Consider the following 12830-nt stretch of genomic DNA (forward strand, 5'->3'; position numbering starts at 1 on the left):
AGTACACAACTATGTTCTACTTCTTGCTCATTCTTCACTTTGTTCTCTATGACATTTACTTGTTTGCATACGGGCTCTGTTTGCCTGGCAATCAGAAAATGTATTTCCTTAATTATGAATATAGTGTTGCAGTAATTTTACCCCGTGTTTTTTAAAGGTATTTTATTGCTTAAAAGTGGTTATGCGTCTATACAAGTGCACACTGTAGTTGTTTCAGCTGGGCAAATATTGTTTTATTTTTGTCTGTACCTGTTTTCTGAAGGCTGATTTGCACATGGCTGGCTGTGCTATACTGACAGGTCAAATTTAGTGCAGTTTTGCTGCTTGTAGTACTGGTGGGGAAGTGAGCCCAGTCTGAGTGAGTGCCTGGAGCAAGCACTGGGCAGCTCAAGCATTCATATGTCACAAGCAGCAATGCAAATGCTCAACCTGTCAAGGGTTTCCGTATTCAGTGCCAGCTTCTTTGCTACTATTTTCTATAATGATTTCAGTGCTACGTCCTGGGTACAGGAGTGAACAACGTTTAGTGCCAACACCTTTGCTGTTGATACGTACCTGGCAGACATCTAGAATCCTGTTTCCAGAAGTGTGACTAGACTGTTCAAAAAATGTATATCTAAAAAGGGGTTGGAGGCTGGGGGTCTGGATGATGGGCAGCTCCCTGGCAACAGCCAGCCAATGGTACCCATCCTTGGTTAGGGGATCTGAGATTGGTTAATTCTCAGAATTTCTTATAAGTGTTGGGACGGAGTTGCAGGAGGATGGGGTGGTTCCCCAAGTAGAATTAGGCTTCTTTCTGCTCTGGTCTCCACACTGCTGCAAGCTGCAATTTCTCTCTCTCCTTTGTCTTCTGGATTTTATTAGCTGCTTGCAGAATCTGTAACTTGTTGCTCAAGTTATTGGCTGTCCTAGGGATTAGGGTAGGATGCTGCGGGCATCTCTGGACTTGGAAGTGACTGTATGGACACTTATGGTTTCATGGTACAATTAGTTTGCCTATGAATCATAGGACTGCAGCTTTGGGTGGTACCTTGTCTTGGATGCATGGGTTACATTCCCCTGGGAAGCTGGTGGAGAGGGGATAAAATAAATAGGAGAGCACAACTGGTATGACCCTAGAGAGGTTGGGAGTTGGAGTGATGCCCCTTTTCTGAGAACTGTGTATCAGTGAATCTTCCTAGAAAGAGCTGGATTTGCCTGGAGGTCCAGGTAATTATGCAAGGTGTTGCCTCAACAGTTAGCAGTTGCCTCATCAGCACAATACTTTGGCCTTAATCAGGCTTTGGTATGATGCAAACTTGGCTGGTCAAGGAAATGTTACACTCTGGACTAGAGAATCAAAAAAGGGAGGTGGTCTATGACAGTTTTCTCCTCTTTTCACTGCTTCTAGGGACAGGCTGCTTTTAAGAGATATTTTCAGTTAAAGGGTTAATAAAGCTACAGCCCCAAGGCCAAAAGATGATAATTCTTGCCACCATCCATTCACAAGCAGAAAAAGATCATCAGCACTCTGCCATTCAGAACTACTACTTGTACAAGAAATACTTAAAAACATAGAATTTCTCATGAGTGTACACCAATTTTGCTTAGTCAACAGCACCACAGTTAGTTGTACTGTGAAAATAACTAATACAAATAACAGTGGGTAAGTTGACCATTTTCCCCTTTTGTACAGTGTTTATGCAGATGTGCTACAGAACTGCTTCATACCATTTCACTTTCAGAAATCACACATTTACACTACAGAGAGCCTTATAATTAGGAAGCTCTCTCTTCACACACAACATCAAACACTGACAAATGAATTAAAAGCAAATCTAGCAAATTCAATCTTTGCTACAGGAAAACTGCCCAAAGAAAATATATTAATTCAATTGAAAGGTCAAAGTGTTTATATACCCAGCTTGAGTAACCACGTGATTTTATTACTGCATCGGTCCTCCTGCATTCCATCCTCATACCTCTCTTTGTTAACATAATTTGTCATGATGTACAAAATTAGAGTCCTTTTACCAATCAGGCAGTGAGTAACTCACTTGTGTAAATGCCTGCAGTTTCAAGGCCTTATATAGTCTTCAGGACAGGGACCGTATTTTCCAGATTCTTGACTGATCAGCAGCAGTACAAAGGAAGATAAAAACCTTCAATGAACAGTATCACAGAGATTTTGTAAATTACCACCACCAAACACCTTGAAATTTGGTAATTTTTACACCAGAAAAAGCATATTTTGCTGCTTCATTGCTTCACTCATCTCTGTGGTTCCACTCTTTCCACAGCTCCTATTTACTCTATGTTTTTTGTTAGTTTTTGCAAACTCATTCTCCTGCTGATTTGAGTGTATGGCACATCTGTGACACCTAAAAGGAGTGAACGGAGCAGCAAGAGAGTTGAAACTATGGGTACAGTACAAAATATCCCAGTTCCTTTGCTGCCCCAGTTTTTTTTTTTAAATCATTCTGCTCTAAACAATCAAGTTAAAGGTACACCATCAACTTGAAAAAAAATACATGTGTAAACCACAACCCCTCCGGCCCCCCACCACCACATGAAAGAAACCTGGGTTCACATTTTAAGTAAAAATAAATACCAAATGAAGTTGATTCTTAGTGCCAAAAATAAGTCAGCATTTCCCACCATAATGTTTACAGGAGATGTACCATAGATACTATGTATTCTTGGCTTCCAAGCTGGCCATTTGTTATCCTATTGCCCAGCAACACATCTTGCATTTGTTTACATTAGAGTTTAACTGGAGTTAAATGATAGCCATTTAACTTGTGTTAGCTTACATGTTTGTACATGCTAGTCTGACCAGAGTAATCCACAAACATCTGTATTCTGTTGTGGAATGTCCAGACTAGCATATATAAACAGGTTAACTGACTATCAATTAACCCGTGTTAAAAAATCCCTAGTGTGAGCATATCCCTTGATCAGATGGCAGACTAAGAATAGCTAGAACTTTCCACAGAGTGAAAAAACTTGCTAGGATCCCCCTAATGACCTTCGCTGTATAGAGAGTGCCACATGTAATTGAGTGCAGCATTACCACTGTGTGGATAATGCTGTGTTGACAAAATAGAAGAAAGACACTGACTAGAGAAAGTAATGAGAAATAGGACAATCACAGACACAAGTGTAAATACAGGACTGGTCCCAAATTTTCACATACACATTGGTGAGCTACCAACATTTATCATGGCACTCTACAGAACCATTATGCAATACAAAAAAAAATGACCATTCTTTTAATAAAGGAATAGAGGGCGAACAACTGCATTTTAAAAAAAAATCTTGCTTGCTTTTGCAACACATGTACTGAAATTGGAATGATACAAAGAAGATATTAGCATGGCTCAATGCAAGGATGACACTCAAATACATGAAGTGTTTCATATTTTAGCTGAACCAAAGGTTATGGTCTTGATGAAGGAATCTTCAGTGAAATTCTATGGCCTGCATTATGTGGGACATCAGACTGGATGACCTTAATGGTCCCTTCTTGGCCTAAAATATATGAATCTATGAATGAGACCTCCCAGGATATTCCCTTACACTGTTCAAGACGGAATGACATTTACCCTCTCCTTCCAAAACTCCTGGGTAAATACTGTAAATATGGAAAAATATTGTGAAAAAAACTCTACAAACAGAAAACCGAAACAACGAACACTCCCAAAGAACAATCTACCTACTCCCCCTGGTGCCAAGTCATGCCAATTACTTCCATCCCTATATTCACTCTTTGGCTTAGGGTATGCTACACTGAAGGTTAATTTCCAGCTCAGGTAGACATTCACGTGCTAGCTTTTATCAAGGTAGTGTGAAATAGCAGTGTAGTCATGGTGGTGTGATGGGGCAGCTGCCCGAATCCGTATCCAGGGTCTCTGACAGGATTGTACTGGGGGTAGCTAGCTCATCCTGCTGCCTGTACCACTACAGTTACCATGATATTTTTAGTGTGCTAACTCAATCAAAGCCATTGCATGTATGAGTACTTGAGCTGGAAATTACACCGCTAGCTCCAGGGTAGAAATACCCTTAATCTCCTCAGTGAAAACATTACCAAACGACCAGAGTCTCTACCACTTCAAATCCAGGCTCCTCATCCATGTTTTTTCAACCACCATAAGTCATCAGTTTTGTTTTCTTTTTCAACCAGAATTTTATAAAAACTACCATTGTAAAACAAAAATGAATATACTTCTGGCCCAGCAGCCTAGGGATCCCAAAACATTACTTAAAATCCAAAAAAATAAGCCCTCTCCAAACAAACTCATCAGGAAGAGACAAAAATGGCAAAGCAGGAACACACCTTAATAGGGAGATTTCTCCAAAAGCCTTCAACGCAGCTGCACAAGGACTCAGATGGACAATCTCAAGGAAAAAGTGGTACAGAAAGGAACCCTGGACTCTTGGGATAAAGAACCAGCCAGTTTCAACTGCCTTAACAGATCACACGGCTCAGCAATTACCTTGATGGTAAGCTCTTCAGGGCAGCGACTGTCTTTTTGTTGTGTGTTTGTGCCTATCACAACGGGATGCGGATCTATGATTACGGCTTTTAGGCACTACTGCAATACAAATAATTAATAGGGTTTTGGCTCCTAAGTGCCTAAATCCCTTTTGAAAGTAAGTCTTAGGTGATGTAATTTTGAGCACAGCAACACCTAATAGCTTTAAAAATCTGAGGCTGTGAGCTTTGTACCCTCAGTAACCTTGAATCAAACCCACTGACTAATCAGCAAGCAAAGTAGATGGCAGACGGATGGCACTGCAGACTCCTTCATCTTTTCACCACTGAGAAAGAAAGCAACCACATGCTGGATCTCCTCAAAAGAATGTTAGGAAGGAATTGAAAGGAGAGTTTTACATGAATCCACTCTACAATGAAATAAACAGCTGAACCACATAATAAGACTGACCCTGCAAATGCTTACTAGCAGGCATAATGCCTACTACTGGGAGCAGTTTCCTCAACAGCATTGACTGCCTTCAGTGTTCTACAGTTAATGTTGTATATGTTAATCTTCATTCAGCAATGTTTTAAAAAAAGATAAAGGAAAAAACATACCTTCTTATCCTTTAAAACCACTATAGTCTGAACAGCAGCTAATCTTTCATGGCTATCCATAAACCTAAATCTGTACCAATGAGAGGTGCGGAAACCAGATTCAGGAACAAAATTCAGATCTCTGGTAAATCAAGATTTAGCTGTTCGGTTACACATTGGTTAAAAATAATGAAGCAACAAATTTTTCCTAAGAAAGTGGAACTCATCTGAGTAAAGGCTGCAGAATTCCCTGCCCTTCCTTCCCCCACAAATAAAAAATTACAAGAGATACAGAAGGTAACTACAAAAAGTCAATCATTCAACCATCTTCCAAGCAGGTTGTCCACAGCCCTTTATATGCTCATGAGTCTGTTTTTACAGGAGATGAGATGTTATGAAAATCCTCATTAAAGCGCAATAAAGGCTGTTTCCATTTAGGTTCTGGCCTTCAGATTTTATTTTCACATGAAAGACAAATATTTATCCAACTTAAAAAAATTATAGTTTTGTAATTCATCTCTAACAGACTTCAGTCAGACATTTAAAAACATCCTTCCAAAACATCTGATCTTTGATGCCATCACATGCGGCATGTCTGTACTTAAAGCTAAAAAAGGTAACTAACATGGATTTTGTGTTTAGGAAAAATTAAAAATGTTTACTTGATAGTTAGCTTCTAGTTGTCTAAATTTTTGAGAAGGGAATAGAAGGGAGGACCATATTATCAAAAAGGTGCATGTAAGTCACACCCAGCTGGAATGGGAAAAAAACCGTACATGCTTATGGACAAACCCAACTCATGAACATATAGTTTAGGTTTGCATGCCAAAATCAAGCATGCACATGCTCTGTTGCCTACTAAGTGTGCATCTCTGAAAAGACTGGCCAAGATATGCTACATATGGCAAATTACCTTCACAGGAATATCGTCGTCCTGGTTTGCAGTCTCTGCAGTGAAGACGTAGGATATTTCTTTATGAGAAGTTGTCTGCCTGCAGATGGCACATTTAATCGAACTTCTGCGGGTGCCAACACTGTACTGCTCTATAATAATAGCTATGCACTCATTGCAGAAGCAATGTCCACATGTCAGCACTGCCCACTAGATAGGGAAATATAAGAGGAACAACAATACAATATAAAACCACTTTCTTCTCTTTATATATACACACAGAAAAAAACTCAGATATATAATTTGGTTAAATTATATTTTTAAAACATTTCCTTACCTTTATGGAAAAAAAACACTTTAGATTATTAAAACAGAAGGAATTCTAGAAAAATATTTGTATTTATTAGAGTTGGTTGAAAAATTTTGAATTCTGAAGTTTTCCAAGAGAAAGGGATAATTTTGTGAAAATTTCCAACCAACTGTACTATTTATGCGTTTACTATTTGCATATCTCTCAGTATAAAAAGTAAAATTTGACAAGTCAGTTTTACTTTTTTTTAAAAAATAACTGCCTAGCCAATTTTTTATTTTTGGATTTAATGCACTAGAACCAGTTGCAAACATCACAGAAACAATATTTGTTAAATAATAACTGTTTGTAAATCTGTAGATTATTTGTATTGGCCTTCAATTTTGTAAAAGCTTTGTTTTTATAAATCCTGTTAAGAGCAAAAGTCACAATCCTTACTCCAAAAAGAAAAGGAGTTCTTGTGGCACCTTAGAGACTAACAAATTTATTAGAGCATAAGCTTTCGTGCGCTACAGCTCACTTCATCGGATGCATCCTTACTCCAAAATTCATGAAACAATGTTTTAATTTTATGTATATCATTACTAAGTTCCATGTAACGGCACTCCGTTATTTATAAAGAAAGAAAATTGTGAACTGGGGTTCTCAATCTTTTTTAGAGTGTGGACTTTAAGATAATGGAGAATTCTGTTGTGGACACCTTACCTTCCATTTATTATTGTGCTGATCACCTCCCCTATCAATTGGTATCATATGACATCCCTATGGCAACTACAAAGTTCCTTACAGAAGAGTAATATTTTGTAATAAATAGGGTTTTTTTAGCAGATGGAAACAAGGAGGAGTCAACACCATGTGACCAGCCAGCTCTGTGTGGACCACTAGTGGTCCAAAGATAACACTCATAGAAATGCAGCTTTAAAACATTATATAGAAGAAACATTTGAGGGATTGGATAATTCAGAGGATTTAAAAGGGGGCATGAAGCTTTCAGTCTTGGGTCACTGGTTAAAATCCATTAGTAGTAGACTGATAGTATGACAGACTATTATGCACAGGCTCTTTCATGGTTTAAGTGAAATGAGTCAATGGTCTCAGTCCAGTTCGTAGCAGACAGATGTCCATACCACAGATTGTCTTCTTGGGTGGCTGTCTCAGCAAAGGTGGACTGAACTACTATCTCTTATAGAGATAGTCCCTCCAAATCGGGGCTGAAGCATATTGGCAGGCCAGTGTAGGGAAAGCTACCATTACCCATGCTGTACCTGCACTTAAAGTCATAGGATGACAAATCCCACAAGCTATCTGCCAAAATAAAACATTTTTCAGTAAATTCACTCCCAAATTCTGGCTTTTCTAGTTCTGAAAAAGAATCTAGATTATTAATATTTACTGTACAAATAATTACTTGTTTCTGAAGAGAAGGTTAATCACCCTGTGAAGCAAACGTGAAAGTAAGCCGGTCCGGTCCAGCGTACCGGCAAGAGCCAGTACGCCATGCCGGACCGGACCGGCTCCCTGCAGCGGCCGGGGCTTTTGGGGCCTTTAAAGCACACCCCAAGCCCCGCTGCTGGAGCCCTTTAGTGTTGACTAAAGGTGTCTGTGTATGCCCAGGTGGCCACCTTACAAGTGTCAATAATCGACATGTTTAGAAAGGCTATCAAGGTGGACAGTGAGTGAGTGGAATGCATCCAAGTTCCCAGTTTGGTCAAAGCTTGTGTCATTGATAGCAAAAGGTGTATGCACTCCTTTTTGATAGATGTTGTTTGGATACGGCTGATACCTTTGATCTTTCAGCAACAGAGAAGAATAAGCCTGGCGATTGCCTGAATGATTTAGTCCTGTCAAGATAAAAGCCTAATGCTTATCTGACATCCAAGGTGCGTAGTGTGGCTTCATGCTGGATGGCATGTGGTTTCGGGAAGGAGCGATGGTGGATAGGTTGGTTTAGATGGAAAGAGAACGGTACATTAGGTAAAGAATTTTGGGTGCAATCATAGCGTAACTGTCTCTTTGTAAAAGTCTGTGTACAGAAAGTACACCATGAGAGCACCTATTTTTCCAACCCGTCGGGCGGATGTGATAGCGACAAGAAATGCTGTTTTCATGGATAGGTGTATGGAGGAGCAAGTTGCCATGGACTCAAATGGAGGGCTGGTCAGAGTGCAAACCGAGACTGGGATCCCAACGGCGGGGTGGGGTCTTGTATTTGAGGGTAAAGATTTTGAAGGCCCTTAAGGAGTCTTTTTGTTAGCGGGTGGGTAAATATGGAATGACCTTCTATCTTGGGGTAGAATGCTGTAACGATGGCCAGATGTACGCTACCAGAGCTTGTGGACAATCCTGATCTTTTAAGTTCTAGAATGTAGTCTAGAATGAGTGGGAAAGGAGTGTTCATTGCTGGGACATGTATGGTGTTGCAGCAAGTCCAGAATCTTTTCCATTTATGCAGATAAATGTAGTGAGTTGTAGCATGTAGCTATTTAAAAGAATGTCCTTTACCTCTTCTTAACAAGTTATCTCTGGATCCTGAAACCATGAAGGAGCTATGCCTTCAAATGGAGAAATTCTAGATTCGGATGGAGGATTTGGACTGCATCCTGCAAGAAGAAGTGTGGAGTCAACAGCAGGGTGATTGGTAGAGAGACCATCATGCACACGAGGTAAGGATACCTTATCTGTTGTAGCCATGCTAGAGCTAGGAGAATGACTCTGGCTCGTTCCACCTGTATCTTGTGGTGTACTTTGAACAGTACAGGAAAGGCATAGAGTAGGGAGGGGTGCATCCCATGTAATCAGGAAGGTGTCTTTCAGTAGTCGGTGACCCAGACCCACTCTTGAGCAGAATTGTGGACATTTGGCGTTTTTGGGTGTGGTGAAGAGATCTATGTTCGGGAATCCCCAGCGGTTGAATACGTGCTGCAGGGTTCTTGTATCTTATTCCCACTTGTGGTCTTGTGAGAATCTTCTGCTCAGCGAATGTTCTGGTGTCCCGGTAGGTATGCAGCAGAGATGTCAATGCCACGTTGAATACATCAGTTCCACAATTTTAGTGCTTCCGAGCACAGGGATGGTGACCTTGCTCCCCCCTGTCTGTTGATATAAAACATGCAGGTTATGTTGTTCCTCATTACTCTTATGGTCCTTTGTCTGCTTGATGGTAGAAAGTGTCGGCATGTGTTGTGGACTGCAAGTAATTCTAGGAGGTTAATGTGCAATGAGGATTCTGAGGGGAACCGCCAGCCCTGCACCATGTGGGTCTGTAGATGTGCTACGCAACTGAGTACGGAGGTGTCGGTTATCAGTATCAAGGACAGTGTTGGCTGGAGAAAGGGGACCCCCACGCAGACATTTCGGGGTTCTGTCCACCAGTCTAATGAATCCTTGATCTTGACTGGTATTGATAGGAGTTTGTTTAGACTTTGTCTGTGGGGTACATACACTGTTTGTCGTCATCCTCTTGAAGACAGTGGATGCGTAATCTTGTGTGTTTCACCATGAACATGGCCGCTGCCATATGACCAAGCAGCTGTACACAAGTCCTGGCAGAGACCTGTTGCCTGGTTCTCATGGTGGAGCTGAGACTGATTATTGTGGAAAATCTCTGAACTGTGAGGAAGGCTCTTGCCTGCATAGCATCCAGCTGGGCCCCAATAAATTCCAGATGCTGTAGTGGCATCAGTACTAATTTTTGTATGTTTACCTGGAGGCAGGGGTGAAAGTAACTTAAGGGACTTAATGGTACAAAGGATAGCTAGGGTCCTGAGCAAGGTGGGGGGGCAGCTCTAGGCCCTCAGAAGGGGCGGGGATGGGGCCAAACTCCCCCAGCCAGCCATTCAGCACTGCCTGGCCTGCGCCACCCGGGGCCCTAGCAGCAATGTAAAGGGCCCAGGGCTCCCTGCTGCCGCTAGCACTACCCTAGGGCTCCGGCTGTGATCTAAAGGGCCGAAGCCCCGGGCTCTTTAAATCACTGCCAGAGCCCCGGGGTAGCAGTAGCAACCAGGAGCACCATGGCTCCAGCAGCAATTTAAAGGGCCCAGGGCTCCAGCTGCTGGCACGGTAGCAGTAGCAGTGGTTGGGAGCCCCGGGCCCTTTAAATCACTGCCGGAGACCCATGGTAACAGTAGCGGCGCTAGTGGCTGGGAGCCCCGGGGCTCTGGCGGCAATTTAAAGGGCCAGGGGCTCCGGCCACTGCCAGGAGCTCCGGGCCCTTTTAAATTGCCAGGCCCCGGGGGAGCTGCCCCTTTTGGCTCTCCCCATCAGCGGCCCTGCCAGTATGGTCGACTTTGTACTCGCTCTTACCAGTATGCCATACTGTACTGGCTTACTTTCACCTCTGCCTGGAGGCCAAGGTTCAAGAAAAGGTCCAGTGTTTTTCTTCTGGCTTCAAATGTGTTGACTCTGGATGGAGCTTTGAGATAGTAATTATCTAGGTATAGGATTATTACAATTCCTTGTTTGCATAAATGTGCTGCCACTACCAAAAGGCCCTTGGAAAATACCCTAGGTGCTGTAGAAAGGCCAAAGGGAAGTACCTTGTATTGATAACAGTCGGACCCCAGGAGGAATTGCCTGTGGGAAGGTTGTATGGTGATATGGAAGTACATGTCTTGGAGGTTGTGGACCAAGAACCAGTCCCCTTGTTCCAGTGCTGATAGCGCGACCATCTTGAAGTGTTGTAGTCTGATGAACTTGTTGAGGTTCTTCAAATCTAGGACAGGTCTCCACCTGCCGAATTCTTTTTTGGATCAGAAAACATTGGGAATAAAAACCTTTCCCTCTGTGTTAGAATGGGATCACCTCTATGGCTCCCAGTCACAGGAGGTCTCTACTAGTAGATGGTGTTTGAGAAGGTTCCCTGAAGTGGGATGGGGAGTGGGTGGGAAAGAGAGGAATGGATGGAGTACCCTTTGTTGACTATTTCTAGAACCCAACTGTCCAAGGTGATTTGTCACCATGATGGGTAGAAGGGGATCAAGCGGTCACCAAACTCATAGGTTATATAAGATGGTTGTGTGTCATACTGCCACTGAGGGGTGAAATGTTGAGGTCAAGACCTAGGTTGATATCTACCCCGTCTTCTCTTCGGCACTGGTGTATATATGCCAAGTGAATGCATTGTTGCTCTAGAATCTTTTAAAGAATGTAGGGACTCATCTGTGTGCTCAGTGAAGAGTTTAGACCCTTCAAAGGCAGATTTTCCGCAGCGGCCTGCAACTCTCTGGGGAACCCTGAGTGGTGAAGCCGTGAGGGTCATCACATTACCACCGATATTGCAACAGAATGGGCTGCCGCATCCACAGCATCCAGAAAGGCTTGCAATGTCGTGCGGACCAGAAGTTGTCCTTTCTTCACAAGTGCCTGGAACTGCTCTTCTTTGTCCTCTGGGAGGTGTTGGCTGAATTCCTAAAATTCGGAATAGTTGATGTGATTCTATTTGGTTAAAAGGACCTCATAATTAGCAACACAGAATTGGAGCATTGCTGAGGCGTATGCTTTGCGACTGAAGAGGTCTAGCCTCTTCCGGTCCCTGTTGTAAGGGGTCTTCCTAGAATGGTGTTGTCACCCCTTCTCTTGCACTGCATTTACAACGAGAGAATTTGGAATAAGGTGGGAAAAGAAATTCCATGTCCACTCGCTTGCATGTGGATGGTATTGATGCTGGAGTCTGCCAGTTCACCTTGGCAGGGTCCAATAAGCCCTCATTGATCAGGAGTGCAATCTTTGTCAATATGGAGGTGTGTAAGATGTCAAGCAACTTGTGCTTTTGCTCTCTGACTTCTTCCAGGGGAATCTGGAGGGAATCCACAATCCTACAGAACAGTTCTTGGAACTGTTTACAGTCATCTGCCGATGTTGGAGGTGGTGTCATGATGGCCTGATCAGGGGAGAATGAGAAGTGGGCTGGTGGTGTAACCAATTCCTCCATTTCTTCCTCCTGCTCCTCTAGTAATTCTGGTTGAGAGTCAGGCAATCTAGAGACTGATGAGGACAGAGTGTATGTGCCCCTCTCCCTGGTCCATGGGCAGTTTGAGAACATGTGCCCTATTCGCAGCCCAAGGGTTCAAACAGAAGTAATGTGGGGGAAGTGGCATATGTGGTTGCACGTATGGGAGTCTGTACCAGAAAACTGATTCGCTTCTGGTCTCTGGGTATCAAGGACAAAAAGATAATTCTCTGTGTGGCTGCCCTTGATATGATGAAGAGGGGTGAAGTGCAATGGAGTACTCCTCCTATTCCTCCTCACTAGAGAAGGGTGGTGCAATCCTTGGTGGTGAACGAGAGCAGTGTTGTGTCTCCGGGGAAGAGGTATGAGCCATGGGGAGTGTGGTATGTAGGAGCGGCGATTCTGAGGTGTCAGAGATAATCAAGTCTCTTGGGTATTTAAACTTCTGTGGTACTGGTAGGAGCATCATTGGTACTGGTGGTTGTGTGGAGATTGAGGGCATTGCCAGTGCCAAGGGTGGAGTGAATTCTCTGCAGAGGCCAGTAGATGGTGCCAAGGATTGAGTCAGTGCCGAGGGCTTGCTAGGTGCCAAGGACTTGGCTGGTGCCAATGCACTCAAAGTCAA

General features: G+C 42.8%; 1 protein-coding gene and 1 non-coding gene across 3 annotated transcripts in view; one reads left to right on the forward strand and one right to left on the reverse strand.

The window, feature by feature from the left end:
• Positions 1-12830, reverse strand: part of SHPRH (SNF2 histone linker PHD RING helicase) — a 141069-nt gene that overhangs the window by 22721 nt on the left and 105518 nt on the right. For both annotated transcript variants that reach the window (XM_074948563.1, XM_074948562.1), the window contains exon 25: positions 5970-6158. In XM_074948563.1, the coding sequence (XP_074804664.1) occupies positions 5970-6158 (189 nt within the window). The remainder of the gene's footprint in view (positions 1-5969; positions 6159-12830) is intronic.
• Positions 3302-3405, forward strand: LOC141985614 (U6 spliceosomal RNA). Its single transcript, XR_012638973.1, has one exon. It is a non-coding gene; the product is annotated as a U6 spliceosomal RNA (small nuclear RNA).

This window comes from Natator depressus, chromosome 3 (assembly GCF_965152275.1).
Source record: "Natator depressus isolate rNatDep1 chromosome 3, rNatDep2.hap1, whole genome shotgun sequence".
Classification (NCBI taxonomy): domain Eukaryota; kingdom Metazoa; phylum Chordata; order Testudines; family Cheloniidae; genus Natator; species Natator depressus.